Source organism: Pan troglodytes, chromosome 3, assembly GCF_028858775.2.
Source record: "Pan troglodytes isolate AG18354 chromosome 3, NHGRI_mPanTro3-v2.0_pri, whole genome shotgun sequence".
Taxonomy (NCBI): Eukaryota; Metazoa; Chordata; class Mammalia; order Primates; family Hominidae; genus Pan; species Pan troglodytes.
The window spans coordinates 49,781,174-49,797,271 of NC_072401.2; the positions used below are offsets into that span (position 1 = coordinate 49,781,174).

At 35.9% G+C, this 16,098-nt stretch overlaps 1 protein-coding gene across 6 annotated transcripts in view; it reads right to left on the reverse strand.

The window, feature by feature from the left end:
- CFAP299 (cilia and flagella associated protein 299) overlaps nt 1-16,098 on the reverse strand; it is a 692,782-nt gene that overhangs the window by 598,544 nt on the left and 78,140 nt on the right. For 5 of the 6 annotated variants that reach the window (XM_063809506.1, XM_063809505.1, XM_001144179.7 and 2 more), the window contains one exon: nt 4,055-4,185. In XM_063809506.1, the coding sequence (XP_063665576.1) occupies nt 4,055-4,185 (131 nt within the window). Of the gene's footprint in view, nt 1-3,792; nt 3,969-4,054; nt 4,186-16,098 lie in introns of those variants that run through there. The other variant, XM_063809509.1, reaches the window with a different exon arrangement.

Sequence of the window (16,098 nt, forward strand, 5' to 3'; positions counted from 1 at the left end):
GTTGTTGCATGTAACACTACTTTATACCTTTTGATGACTGAATAGTATTTTATTACACTTAGGTACCAAATTTTTTATCCATTCATCAGTTGATGGGTTGGACAATTTCTACCTTTTAACTACTATGAATAATACTGCTACTGACATTTGTATATGAGTTTTTAAGTGGACTTAGGTTTTTCAATTCCCTTGAATATGTGTTTGGTAGAATTGCTGGGTCATATAGTAACTCTACGTTGAACTTTTTGAAGACCTGCCAAACTGTTTTCCATTTTCCATTCCCACCAACAATGTAATGCCTTTCATTTCTCTAGTCTTCAAGCTTCTTGAGGGTGAGAACTAAGTCTTGTTTTCTATTGTATTCCCAGAGCCTACAGCACAAAGCCTAATGCACTATGGTTGTCTAATTTGTGAAAGACTGAATAGAAGCCCAAAATAATTTTTTAGCATTTTTGCCTTCTTCTTGAACATCCCTAATCAAAATATACCTTTCCTGATATCTTTAACTTTCATCTCTCCAGACTTTTTCCCCTATGAAGCTATTGTGAGTAATTAACATACTCCTAGATACCAGCACTTCTCGAAATAGGTGCTCTATGATTGCTAGACCAAAGAATTGTGATCTACTTGGAGTTGCTCACCTGCATATTAAAGAGTTAATGTAAGATGATCTGATAGTGGAACCAAGTGTTTCCAAGTTGCCAGCTGGCTGGCAGTCAGATGTTCATGCATATTTTCAAAGTGATCCTCCAACAAATATAGGCACAGGACATATTTGGCTCTAGGACACCATCTGCTGGCCCTGCTGTCAACAACACTAAATGAACCTGGAAGGGAATGGACTACCACATGGGGCAAAAGGCAACATATGGTACCCATCCCATTACAAAGGCAACCAGAGAAGATCTGCAGATGAAAGGGCCTTCAAATTCTAGCAGCTCTGAATGGGGATTAGTCTCCCAAAACTGGCTCGTAAGTAGCCTGATGACTTCCAGCTCTGACCAGTTAAAGAGACTATTGCATAGAGGAAATACCTACTTTGATCCTCAAACACAAAATGGACATGTGATGTCAATAGAACTTAGACTTTAAACATGAATAACTCGTCTTGATATGAAATAGCTTATATCACTCATAAAATTGCATGTGAATTTACAGGAATTCCTTGTAAAATCTCACAAAAATATTTCCACTTCTGCTTCTGACTGATAGACATTTACTGATTCTCACAAAAAGAAAAGACTCTCCCTGATGTTTTACATAAGACACATTTCAAACATTACATTGTACACAGAAAACTAGCGTCATTTCAATTTTCCAAGAATAGAAGTTGATAGTGAATAACTATGTTCAGTAAATTCCTGAGATTTTATATAAATTACCTGTGATAAGCAGAATGCCCCTTTCTCACATTAATGGGATTAAGGATATCCATTCTCTAATCTCAAGAACTGTGAATATGTTGCATTACATACCAAAAGGTCCTTTGCTTCATGAACAGACACTTTTCAAAAGAAGACATACATGCAGCCAACAAACATATAAGAAAAAGCTCAACGTCACTGATCATTAGAGAAAGGCAAATCAAAACCACAATGAGATACCATCTCATGCCAGTCAGAATGGTGATTATTAAAAAGTCAAAAAACAACAGATGTTGGCAAGGTTGTGGAGAAAAAGGAACACTTTTACACTGTTGGTGGGAGTGTAAATTATTCAACCATTGTTTGCCAATTCTTCAAAGACCTAGAGACAGAAATAGCATTTGACCCAGTAATTCCAACACTGAGTATATACCCAAAAGAATATAAATCATTCTATTATAAAGATACATGCATGTATATGTTCATTGCAGCACTGTTCACAATAACAAAGACATGAATCAACCCAAATGCTCATCAATGATAGACTGAAAAAAGAAAATATGGTACATATATACCATGGAATACTATGCAGCCATAAAAAGAATGAGATGATGTCCTTTGCAGGAACATGGATGGAGCTGGAAGCCGTTTTCCTCAGCAAACTTACACAGGAGCAGAAAACCAAACACTGCATGTTCTCACCTCCAAGCGGGAGCTGAATAATGAGAACACATGGACAGGACACATGGAGGGGAATGACACATAGTGAGCCTGTCAAAGTGGGGCTTGGTTGAAGCAAGAGCATCAGGAAGAATAGCTAATAGATGCCGGGCTTAATACCTAGGTGATGGGATGACCTGTGCAACAAACCACCATGGCACATGTTTACCTATAACAAACCTGCACATCCTGCACACATACCCCTGAACTTAAAATAAAAGTTGAAGAAATAACAAACAAAGGGCCTTTGCTGATGATATAATAAATATTATTGACTTTAAAACAGGGAGATTATCCTGGATCATTAGATGGGCACAGTGTAATCACGTAAGTCCTTAAAAGGAGAGATATTTCTTGGACCAGAATCAGGAAAGAACCTTCTGAAGAGGAAGTTGGAGAAATCTAAAGGGTAAAAGGGTCTTGACCCACTGTTGCTGGAGGGAGTGGGAAAGCTTAAAAAGAAACGTGAACAGCTTCTAGGAGCAAAGACCAGCCCCCAAATGACAACCAAGGAACTGGAGAACTCAGCCGTATAATCATAAGGAATTGAATTTGGCCAACAACCTAACTGAACATGGAGGCAGTTGCATCCTCAGAACCTCAAGACAAGAATGCCATTCAGCCTACACCAGGATTTCAACCTTGTGATATACTATACAGAGGGCCTGGCCGAGCCACACTGTAAGGACAGAACAATGATCAAAGAAATGTGTGTGTGTGTGTGTGTGTGTGTGTGTGTGTGTGTGTGTGTGTGTGTGTGTGTGTGTTTGAGATGGAGTCTCGCTCTGTTGCCCAGGCTGGAGTGCAGTGGCGCGATCTTGGCTCACTGCAAGCTCCGCCTTCCGGGTTCACGTCATTCTCCTGCCTCAGCCTCCTGAATAACTGGGACTACAGGCTCCCACCACCACGCCGGCTATTTTTTGTATTTTTAGTAGAGACAGGGTTTTGCTGTGTTAGCCAGGATGGTCTTGATCTCCTGACCTCGTGATCTGCCCGCCTCTGCCTCCCAAAGTACTGGGATTACAGGCGTGAGCCACCACGCCCGGCCAGAAATGTGTTATTTTAAGTCATCAAATTTGTAATAATGTGTTATGGCAGCAATAGAAAACTAATATATTCCCAAATATCAGTATGTTAAACTTCAGTATACTATGGTTCTGAAACACAATTACCATTAGAATGGCCACTTCTAATTGCATATTCCCAAGACCAAAGCACATTCCACTACCAAATGTTATTGTTTATAATGTGTACATGGGAAGTTTATGCTCATAATTACTGGGTAATTTTAAAGATGTTATCCAATGATAGTATACTGATTTCTAAGTAATTATCCTCCCCAACATTTATACTTTAATGATCCACTTTTAAAAATGAAATAGGTTATTAATTTGTCAACTAGTTAGGTCTGTATAAAATTGCCTTACAGGTTTGATGCAGTTCACTTTAGGAATATATCTCCTTCATCATATGTTTTAACATATTTTATTACATTTATGTTTAATATAACCACATATTATATACTAACATATATAAATTAGGCATATAAACAAAAGTTGGTGATTAAAAAGTTGAATGAATTAATGCTTAGAAAAATGTGAGAACATAAATGATACTAAAGATTTACAGACCTCAAAGTACAAAGAATTCTAAGGCAAAAGTCATTCATATTTTTAGTATATAAATGTATAAAACCAATAATATCAAGTTACTTTTTAACAAGACTTTATTGGTATGATGACCATATTTTGGTATGTATATTTCAAATTAGTAGCTTGAAGTTGCATGTGGCTTTAGTGCAAGCATATTACAGTTGCTTCAGTTCCTCATCTGCAGAACAAATGCTTAGGATATTCGAAGTTTTACCTGCTCCAGCCAGTGCTTCTAAATTAAACAATGCAAACGAAATTGAATTACTCCAGAGGTCTAGAATATAACATAAAATCTGGATTTGGAACATGGACACTTACTTTTGCTGAGCTCTTTCAGCCAGTCTTGCAATCTCTATAGCCGCTTTCCTTGCTTCAAAATCTTCCCTTTTCACTCTCTCTCCAGTCCCTCGGTAGCCTAGCTCCACCAACTGGCGGGCCAGGGTTTCATCCTAGAGAGAAAATCAGTTGTTAGGTGAGTGGGCAAATGAGACATACTACTTTTACTTACTTACTTATATCTTACATCTGCAATGTATACCAAGCAATTGCTTTAAATGAAAAATTAAATGTATTTAAAAACTAGATATGATCTATTAGATATAAAAAACTAGAATTTTTCTAATAATACATTTATACACATCTGATTTGGTCTTCCCTTTCCCATATATTTAAGATGAAAAAAAAATGTCAATTGCTAATTTTTCTCTAAGGGATTAGAGGACAAAAGTCTGTTGTGTTTTTAATCAATTTATGAGAACAGCTGTAGGTAATTAATAGAGTATCTTTAAAACAATAAAAATAGAGACAATGGTACTCATACACAAAAGACATTTTAAAAACCAATGGCAAAAAAAAAAAAAAGAACCAAGCTGCTTTGAGAGAGCTCATTGTTTTAGAGCCTTACTTCCTTGAAGTCAATTAACCGATGGCACAGAATATTATAACTTCAAATACAAAATAAAGAGGAGCAGATGAATTTCTTACTTAACTATGAAGATTGTTTCCATATAATGTTGGTACCAATAAAAACAGAAAAGTAGAAACCCAGATCACCACAAAAAAATTTCAAATTGAAAAAAAAAAAAACTTCCCAGTATTTTAGGCCTTACATTTTTCTTACTTTAAGAATTATCGCATACATCTTTGTCAGTTGCATGGTATACTTAAAAAAATTGTTTCCCCATGATTTGACAAGGTACCATTTTTCATAAAGTTATTAGTATAAAGATTAAAGTATTCAACAACAGTATTTACATATAATAGTGGCCATTATCATTTTAATTAAAAATAAAATATCTAAAACATAGTGAAAACAGAATCTATTTTATTATTATGAAGAGTTAATTACTATATCGCTGTTGAATGCAAGAACTGTCTAACAGTTAAAGGAGAAAACTTAAGATGTCTAGTTAACAGTCTATTCAAACCATAGTGGTTAAAGTTATAAGTATTCAAACAAAATAAAAAATTATATACTGTCAGCCTAGAAACCTGCCACTTTTATAATCATTAAAAGCAAATACTAAACTCCACAAAGCAATGTGTATACATTTGCCAAATGATTACAATGCAAAGCAACAGGTCTTGGAAGGCCCAAGGCTATTATTCTTGTTTCTGAGACACTCCCTTGTTTAATAGATTTCTCTATTCCAGTATCCTTTAGTGTGAACCACAAAACTGAGCAAATATCTCCACCTAGTGGAATTAATCTTTAATAGAAATACCAATGCAGATTTGGGGATTAATTTACAAAAGTGAGATCATTTGAGTAAGAATTTTCTTAAATACATTACTAAAAGTGAATTTGTAGAAAGGACTTCAGCTCAGTGAGGTTGTGGGACTCTTCTGTAGGAATATAAATTCCTTGTGGTCAAACATAGAATTTTGCATAATAAAGATTACTTACAATTTGCTATATTTATTTTGTATACTGAGTGAATTTTGTATCCCTGTGTGCTTTACCTGGGTTACACAAAATCATTTGGATAATTCTGGACTCACCAATGCTAAACTATATTGCAAGAAATGGCATGATCTATTGAGAAAATAAACTGAAAGTCGATATTGATTGCCTCACTTACCATTATCATACCCTAAACTGATGGAATCATGAGTCATCTGTCCATTATGACAATGTATTTCTTGCATGTCTCGAAATATCCTAGTTAAGAGCAAAGCTACTAGCCCAAAGGAAGTACAATGCTCAAGGTTATCTGAGGAATCTGAGCCTTGCTTGGGGGATTTGGCTTAAAATGGAATCTTGACTTGCATATTCGAACACAACTTTTTCCCAACCCCCAAAATAATGTATGTAAGGGCCACAAAGAAAGACAAAGTCTCAGTGACAAACTCTAAGGCTTGGCAGGTCTCATACTGCCAGAATCCAGATGAATTTTCCACCAAATATAAGGTAGATGGACTTGAATTGGCAAATAAAATCTACAGGTCCACTGGAAAGTTTGTTTTTTAAAAATTCCATATCCTTTTTACATTATCTGCCCTAGGATTCAGAAACTTGAAACCTATAACAATCAGAAGGCTAGTGGCTGGCCACTTACCTATCAACTAAATGAGTGTTACTAAGTTCATTTTATCTATTTCTACTTACAATAGTAATACATTATTGTTGTGGAAAACCTAAAGATATACGACAAACATATCATCCACATCATATATCACTATGATCTTATCACTCAGAGATAATCACTGACATCTTGGGGTATAGCCTGTCAATCCTTGCTCCTGACGTGTGTGGGTGTGTTGGATTTCTTTAAACAAAAGTAGTATCATGACTCCTGCTTGCAGAGCAGAGAGAAGGCACCTAGACGTGTACCCACCAGCATACCTTCCTCAAGCCAATACCGCCTCCAGCACAGTCTCCAGGAGGGGCTCACTCCCCCTCCAGCTGCATTGCCTCTGTCACTGTGGTGAGTGCCTGCAGAGAGGCAGGCACCTCAGCACCTGCTACCACTCTGCTGTGGTTGCCAAACCTCACCCTCCTCCCCCAGTTCAGTGGATTCCAAACCTCAAGGAGCAAGAGAATAAAGTCAGGGGCCAATACAAGTTCCCCAGACTTAGAGCACACAGTCCAGGAGTTGGCAGTTAAGCACTGGCCCCCTAAAGTCTCCCAGAAATGAAGTCAGTCAGCTGGATCCACTTTATACCATAGCCAAACCCTCAAAGTCATCAAATAGGATAAAAGAAAAATAAAACCCATTCCAAGGTCAGAAACCTCAAAAATTGAAAGTACATAAGCCCACAAGGGTGTGAAAGAATCAGCACAAGAATGATGAAAACTTAAAAAGCCAGAGTGCCTTCTTTCCTCTTAATGACCACATCACTTCTCCAGCAAGGGTTGTGAACAGGACTGAGATGGCGGAAATGACAGAAATAGAAATCAGAATACAGATAGGAACAAAGATAATTGAAGTTACAGAAGTATATTGAAACCCAATGCACAGAAACTAAAAATCATGATAAAACAATGCAGGTGCTGACAGACAAAGTAGACAGTAGAGAAAAGAATGTAACTAACCTGATCGAGCTGAAACACACAATATGAGAATTTCATTATGTAATCACAAGTATTAATAGCAGAATAGACCAAGTGCAGGGAAGAATCTCAGAGCTTGAAGACTGGCTTTCTGAAATAAGACAGTCAGACAAGAATAGAGAAAAAAGAATGGAAAGGAATTAACAAAACCTCTGAGAAATCTAGGATTGGGTAAAGAGATGGAATCTATGGACTCATTGGTGTCCCTGACAGAGATGGGGAGAATGGAAGCAACTTGGAAAATGTATTTCAGGATATCATCAAAGAACTTCTCCAATCTAGATAGAGGGGACAATTTTAAAATTCAGAAAATGCAGAGAACCCCAGTAAGGTACTTCACAAGAAGATTATCTCCAAGATACGTAATCATCAGATTCTCCAAGATTAAAATGAAAGAAAAACTGTTAAGGGCAGCTAGAGAGAAGCGTCAGATCACCTATAAAGGTAAATCTATCAGACTAACAGCAGACCTTTCAGCAGAAACTCTACAAGCCAGAAAAGATTGGGGGCCAATATTTAACATTCTTAAAGAAAAGAAAATCCAAACCAGAATTTCATATTTGGCCAAACCAAGCTTCATAAACAAAGGAGAAATAAGATCCTTTTCAGACAAGCAGATGCTGACGGAATTTGTTACAACCAGACCTGATTTATAAAAGCTCCTAAAGGAAGCACTAAATATGGAAAGGAAAGACCATTACCAGCCACTACAAAAACACACTGAAGTACACAGACTAGTGACACTATGAAGCAACAACATAAACAAGTCTGCAAAATAACTAGCTAAAACTGTGGTGACAGGATCAAATCCACACATATCAATACTAACTCTGAATGTAAATGGGCTAAAAGTCCCGATTAGAAGACATAGAGTAGCAAGCCAGATAAAGAACAAAAACCCACTGCTGTCTTCAAGAGATCAGTCTCACAAGCAATTACACACATAGGCTCAAAATAAAGGAATGGAGAAAAATCTGCCAGCAAATGGAAAATAGAAAAAAAGCAGGGGTTGCAATCATAGTTTCTGACAAAACAGACTCTAAACCAACAAAGATTTAAAAAAGACAAAGAAGGGCATTAAGTAATGGGAAAGAGTTCAACAAGATTTAACTATCCAAAATACATGTGCACACAAGACAGGCGCACCCAGATTCACAAAGCAAGTTCTTAGAGATCTTCAAAGAGACTTAGACTCCCACACAATAATAGTGTGGCAACCAAGCAAGAGAAAGCAATAAAGCATATCGAAATAGGGAGAGAGGAAGTCAAATTGTCTGTTTGCAGATTATATGATCTTATATCTAGAAAATCCTACCAACTGAGCCCAAAAGCTTCTTAGGCTGATAAGCAACTCCAGCAAAGTCTCAGGATACAGAATCAATGTGCAGAAATGACAAGCATTCCTAAACACCAACAACAGACAAGCAGAGAGACAAATTAGGAATGTACTCCCATGCACTATTGCCACAAAAAGAATAAAACACATAGGAATACAGCTAACAAGGGAGGTGAAGGAACTCTTCAAGGAGAACTACAAACCACTGCTCAAGGAAATTAGACAGGACACAAGCAGACGGAAAAACATTTCATGCTCATGGATAGGAAGAATCAATGTCGTGAAAATGGCCATACTGCCCAAAGCAATTTATAGATTCAATGCTATTCCCATTAAACTATCACTGAAATTTTTCACAGAATTAAAAGAAACTATTTTAAAATACATATGGAACTAAAAGAAGGGCTCATATAGTCAGGATAATCCTAAGCAAAAAGAACAAAGCTGGAGGCATCACAGTACCTGACTTCAAACTACAAGGCTACAGTAACCGAAACAGCATGGTACTGGTACAAAAACAGGCACATAGACCAATGGAACAGAATGGAGAACTCAGAAATAAAGCCACATGTCTACAACCATCTAATCTTTGATAAACCTGACCCAAAAAAGCAATGGGGAAAGGATTCCCTATTTAACAAATGGTGCTGGAAGAACAGGCTAGCCATAAACAGAAAATTGAAACTGGACCCGTTCCTTACACCATACACAAAAATTAATTCAAGATGGATTAAAGACTTAAATGTAAAACCCAAAACTATAACAACCCTAGAAGAAAATCTAGGCAATACCATTCAGGACATAGGCATAAGCAAAGGTTTTATGATGAAATCACAAAAGCAATTGCAACAAAAGCAAAAATTGACAAATGAGATTTGATTAAACTAAAGGGCTTCTGCATAGCAAAAGAAACTATCATCAGAGCAAATAGACAACCTATAGAATGGGAGATAAAATTATCATCAGAGTGAACAGACAGCCTAAGCAGAATAGGAGAAAATTTTTGCAAATTATGCATCCAACAGAGGTTTAATAACCAGCATCTATAAGGAATGTAAACTTACAAGAAAAAAACAATCAACCCCATTAAAAAGCAAAGGACATTGGGAGGCCAAGGCAGATGGATCACGAGGTCAGAAGTTCGAGACCAGCCTGTCCAAATGGTGAAACCCAGTCTCTACTAAAAATACAAAACATTAGTCAGGTGTGGTGGCACGCGCTTGTAATCCCAGCTACTCAGGAGGCTGAGGCAGGAGAATTGCTCGAACCCAGGAGGCGGAGGTTGCAGTGAGCTGAGATCGCGCCACTGCATTCCAGCCTGGGTGACAGAGCAAGACTCTGTCTCAAAAAAAAAAAAAAGCAAAGGACATGAACACTTTTCAAAAGAAGACATACATGTGACCAACAATCACATTTTAAAAAGTTCAACATCACTGATTATTAGAGAGTGGCAAATCAAATCAAAACCAAAATGAGATACCATCTCATGCCAATCAGAATGGCTACTACTAAAAAGTCAAAAAATAACAGATGCCGGCAAACTTGCGGAGAAAAAGGAACACTTATACATTGTGGGTGGGAGTGTAAATTAGTTCAATCATTGTAGAAGACAGTGCAGCAATTCCTCAAAGACCTAAAAACAGAAATACTATTTGTCCCAGAAATATCATCCCTGGACATATACCCAAAAGAATATAAATCATTCTATTATAAATATACATGCATATGTATATTCATTGCAGCACTATTCACAATAGTGAATCAATCTAGATTCAATCTAAATGCCCATTAATTACCAACTGGATAAAGAAAATGTGGTACATGTATACCATAGAACACTATGCAGCTATAAAATGAGTAAGATCATGTCCTTTGCAGGGAAATGGATGGAGCTGGAGACCGTTATTCTTAGCAAACTAACACAGGAACAGAAAATCAAATACCACATGTTATTACTTACAAGTAGGAGCCAAACAGTGAGAACACATGGACATATAGAGGGAAACAACACACACTGGCAGCTATCAGAGGGAGGAGGATGGGAGAAGGAAGAAGATTAGGAAAAATTACTATGGGTACTAGGTTTAATACCTGGGTGAAGAAATAATCTGTACAACGAATCCCCATGACACTTTTAGCTATATAGCAAACCTGTACATGTAACCCTGAACTTGAAATAAAAGTGAAAAAAAAGTCATATATACGCTTTAAAAATCAAAATATGTTGTAATTAATAAAGTTCAAATAAAGATCATTGAAAAGTTTGCAGATTTAATCATTTAAACATTTTACCAAAAAAAGTGAATCATGCTGTGTTAAATCTCTCATGACCTACTTCTCCAACATTTAACTGTACATCTTAAACACCTTTCCATTAAGTATATATACAATAAAACTTTAGTGATTACATATTCCAGACAATTTGTAAGGACAGATATTGTACATATTAATAATTTATTATTGTGCCTTCAGGTCACTGCCTTCCTCTGAAATGAAAATGATACGAAATCCTAATTTGATTTGTATTGCTTTGATTACTAGTGAGATTCACCATCTGTTCACACATTTATCAGTCATGTGCATTTCTTCCTTTTGAATTGTTTTGAATTATTAAATGAACCCTTTGCTCATTTATTACTAACTAGTAACAACTTTGTGTGTGTAATAAACATATTAAATAAGTGTCTGCAAAATATCTGCAAACAGTCTTCTCAGGTCATTGTTTTCCTGAAACTCTTAATAGTTCTTACTCCAAAATGTTCAAAGCATTTAGGATATATTTTGGTGCCTGGTGTTGAAAGAGAAATACTTTTACTTATTCAAAAAGTTTTTTTATTCCAAAAGACACAGCTGAAACATTGTTAAGTATTGCTTCTTTTCTCCACTGATTTGAAATTTTACATTTCTGTATACTCAATTCTTAAGTATATTAGAGGTGATTTCTCTATTTCTATTCTGTACTATTAATTACTTTCTCTGCCCTTTCCACCGTATCACAGATAGTGTAGATACTGCCCTCTCAACCTGCCCAGGGAGAAAGCCCCACAACAATTTGTTTGACCTCCACAGATTTCAAGCTTCACTTGTATCAAGCTAACTGCTTCCAGGAACAGCTACTTGACTCAAGATAGAAAGGTTAGAGTTGGGAGTGTCAGAAAGCATGGCATACTCAAATGCCATCTTCTACTAATTTTTGGCAATCTGGATAATTTATAATACCAGATTTCTTAATGTTAAAACAATATGACATTTTTGGAATAAGCTTATTGCAGGAGGTGTCTCCCCACAACAGACTTTGCGATGTGGATTTGTGTGCAGAAAATTTACTGGAGAGCACTCTCAGAATTTGCACTTCCACAGGGGTGAAGAAAGCAGGACTGGGCAGTGAGATAATTATAACAAAGGGCCTCAGCAGCTCTGGAGTTGGATGGTCCTTTCGAGTTGACCCAAATTGATTAAAGTGGCCACATCTTTTTATCCACAATAAGCAGTAATTTAAAGAGAACTGCCCCAAGAAGGGAGTATGACTTTGGAAGAGATGTTTAGGGTGACTACAATCAGCCTAGTAAGGGGTTTGTCAATTTTATTGATATTTTATAAAAGCAACTTTTGATAGCATTGATCTCTATTTTTTTTCAATTTTCTACTTCACTGATTTCTGCTCTTTGTTATTCCTTCTGTCTACTTGCTTGGACTCAATTTGTATTGTTTTAAAGCTTCTTAAGGTAGAAGCTACTATCATTAATTTCTAGACCTTTCTCCTTTCCCCATATAAACTTTTAAATCTGTGAAGTTCCCTCTATAGATTCCTTTATGTATATCCAACAAACATTTATATATTTTGTTTTCTTTTTTATTCAAATCAAAATTTTTTTCTAATTTTTCTTTTAATTTCTTTTTTGACATTGGGTTATTTAGAACTATGTTGTTTATTATCCAAATATTTGGGAATTTGAGGGGTATATTCCTATAGTTGATTTCTAGTTTTAATTCTGTTATGATCACAGAATATACTTTTGTATGATTTCAGTATTTTAAATGTATTGAGACTTGTTTTATGGCCCTGCATATGGTCCTTCTTCATAAATGTCCCATGTGCATTTGAAAAGAATAGGTATTCTATTGTTGTGTGAACTGCTCTTTTATTTATTTACTTTTTTGAGACAGAGTCTCACTCTGTCGCCCAAGCTGGAGTGTGCTGGCACAATCTTGGCTCACTACAACCTCCGCCTTTTGGGTTCAAGGGATTCTCCTGCCTCAGTCTCCCAAGTAGCTGGGATTACAGGTGTGCACCACTGTCCCCGCATAATTTCTGTATTTTAGTAGAGACGGGGTTTCACCATGTGGGCCAGGCTGGTCTCGAACTCCTGATATCAAATAATTCACCCACATCAGCCTCCCAAAGTGCTGGGATTACAGGTGTGAGTCACTGCACCTGGCCTTTGACTGCTCTTTAAATCTTTTACATACTTACATTTATTCTAATTTCTGGTTCTATCAGTTACTGAAAACAGAATGTTTATGTCTCTAGAAACAATTGTGAATTTGTCTACTCTTTCAATTCTTATCAATTTTGCATAATGCATTTTGAGGATCTGGCATGAGGCATGTAAGCTAATGTATTGATTGACTCATTTATCTATATTAAAAAGTCCTTCTTTTTCCCTGAAATACTTGTAGTTCTGAGGTCTACTTTGCCTGATATTAATATAGACATTATAACTCTCCTTTTCTTTATGCTTGTATAATACATACTTCCCATCATTTTAATCTATTTAAAATTATCTATTAATGTTAATATAAAATTAACATTATATTAACACTTTATAAATCATAATTAATGATTAATAAATCATTAATTATAAAACAATTTAATGTACTAACATTAATAGATTGTTAATTTAATGTTAATATATTACTATAAATATAACATTAATATTAATCTTAATGTTTTATTATTAATCTGTTAATGTTAATACATTTACATTAAATTGTTGTATTTATATTTAAGGTGGTACAGCATATATGGCTCTTGAACTTTTATCTATTCTGACCATCTCTGCCTTTAAATTGAAATGTTTAGATCATTTACATTTAATGTAATTTTCAGTATGGTTGGGTTTTAATATACTACCTTGTTATTTCTTTCTTATTAGTCCCATTTGCTTTGATATTTGATTATTTTTGCTTTCTATTTTTTGTTTCTTATTTCCATTTTATCTCCACTATTATGTTTTTAGTTATATGTCTACTTTATTTTTCAGCAGGTACTCTGTGATTTACAAGAATTATTAGCTTATTACATTCTACTTTCAAATAATATTACACCATTTCAAGTATAAGAACCCATTGCAACATTATCCTCTGCTATCTTTTGTGCTATTGTTGTTTCATACTGTATTTCTATGCATGTTATAAACCACAAAATGCAATGTCATTATTTTTCTTTAAATGATCAATAATCTTTAAATATAAAACTGAGAAAAAAATTTGTATTCACATATTTAGCATTTCTGGTGCTTTTCATTCATTTTCATTTTGATCCAAGTTTCCTGCTTATATATAATTTTCCTTCAACCTGAAGAACTTCATTAAACATTTCTAGTAATATATATCTGCTAACAACAAATTATCCTGGCTGGAAAATAAATTATCTCACCTTACTCTTTTCTTCTGATACAGTGTTCTAGGTTGACTTTTTTCAAATCCTAAGCCAAAAGAACAAAGCTGGAGGCATCATGCTACCTGACTTCAAACTACTACAAGGCTACAGTAACCAAAACAGCATGGTACTGGTACCAAAACAGAAATATAGACCAAAGGAACAGAACAGGGGCCTAAGAAATAACACCACACATATGCAACCATCTGATCTTTGACAAACTTGACAAAAACAAGCACTGGGGAAAGGATTCCCTATTTAATAAATGGTGCTGGGAAAACTGTCTGGCCATATGTAGAAAGCTGAAACTGGATCCCTTCCTTACACCTTATACAAAAATTAATTCAAAATGGATTAAAGACTTAAATGTTAGACCTGAAACCAGAAAAACCCTGGAAGAAAACCTAGTCAATACCATTCAAGACATAGGTATGAGCAAGGACTTCATGACAAAAACACCAAAAGCAATGGCAACAAAAGCCAAAATAGACAAATGGGATCTCATTAAACTAAAGAGCTCCTGCACAGCAAAAGAGACTACCATCAGAGTGAACAGGCAACCTACAGAATGGAAGAAAATTTTTGCAATCTACCCATCTGACAAAAGGCTAATATCCAGAATCTAGAAAGAACTTAAACAAATTTTCAAGAAAAAGTCAAACAACCCCATCAAAAAGTGGACAAAGGATATGAGCAGACACTTCTCAAAAGAAGACATTTATGCAGCCAACAGACACATGAAAAATGCTCATCATCACTGGTCATCAGATAAATGCAAATTAAAACCATAATGAGATACCATCTCACACCAGTTAGAATGGCAATCATTAAAAAGTCAGGAAAAAACAGATGCTGGGGAGGATGTGGAGAAATAGGAATGCTTTTACACTGTTGGTGGGAGTGTAAATTAGTTCAACCATTGTGGAAGACAGTGTGGTGATTCCTCAAGGATCTAGAACTAGAAATACCATTTGACCCAGTGATCCCATTACTGGGTACATACCCAAAGGATTATAAATCATGCTACTATAAAGACACATGCACACGTATGTTTATTGTGGCACTATTCACAAAAGCAAAGACTTGAAACCAACATAAATGTCCATCAATGATAGACTGGATTAAGAAAATATGGCACATAGACACCATGGAATACTATGCAGCCATAAAAAAGGATGCATTCATGTCCTTTGTAGGAACATGGATGAAACTGGAAACCATCATTCTCAGCAAACTATCACAAGGACAGAAAACCAATCACTGCATGTTCTCACTCAAAGGAGGGAATTGAACAATGAGAACACTTGGACACAGGGAGGGGAACATCACACACCGGGGCCTGTCATGGGTTGGGGGGATGGGGGAGGGATAGCATTAGGAGAAATACACACTGTAAATGACTAGTTAATGGGTGCAGCACACCAACATGGCACATATATACATATGTAACAAACCTGCACGTTATGCACATGTACCCAAGAACTTAAAGTATAATAATAATAATAATAATAACAAAAAGAAACTGTTGGGCTGGGACAATGGGATTTTCTAGATATAGGATCATGTCATCTGCAAACAAACATCACTTGACTTCCTCTCTCACTATTTGAAAACCCTTCATTTCTTTCTCTTGCCTGATTGCCCTGGTCAGAACTTTCAATACTTTGTTGAATAGGAGTAATGAGAGAGAGGACATCCTTGTCTTGTGCCAGTTTTCATGGGGAATACTTCCAGCTTTTGCCCATTCAGTATGATATTGTCTGTGGGCTTGACATATATTGCTCTTATTATTTTGATTTATGTTTCTTCAA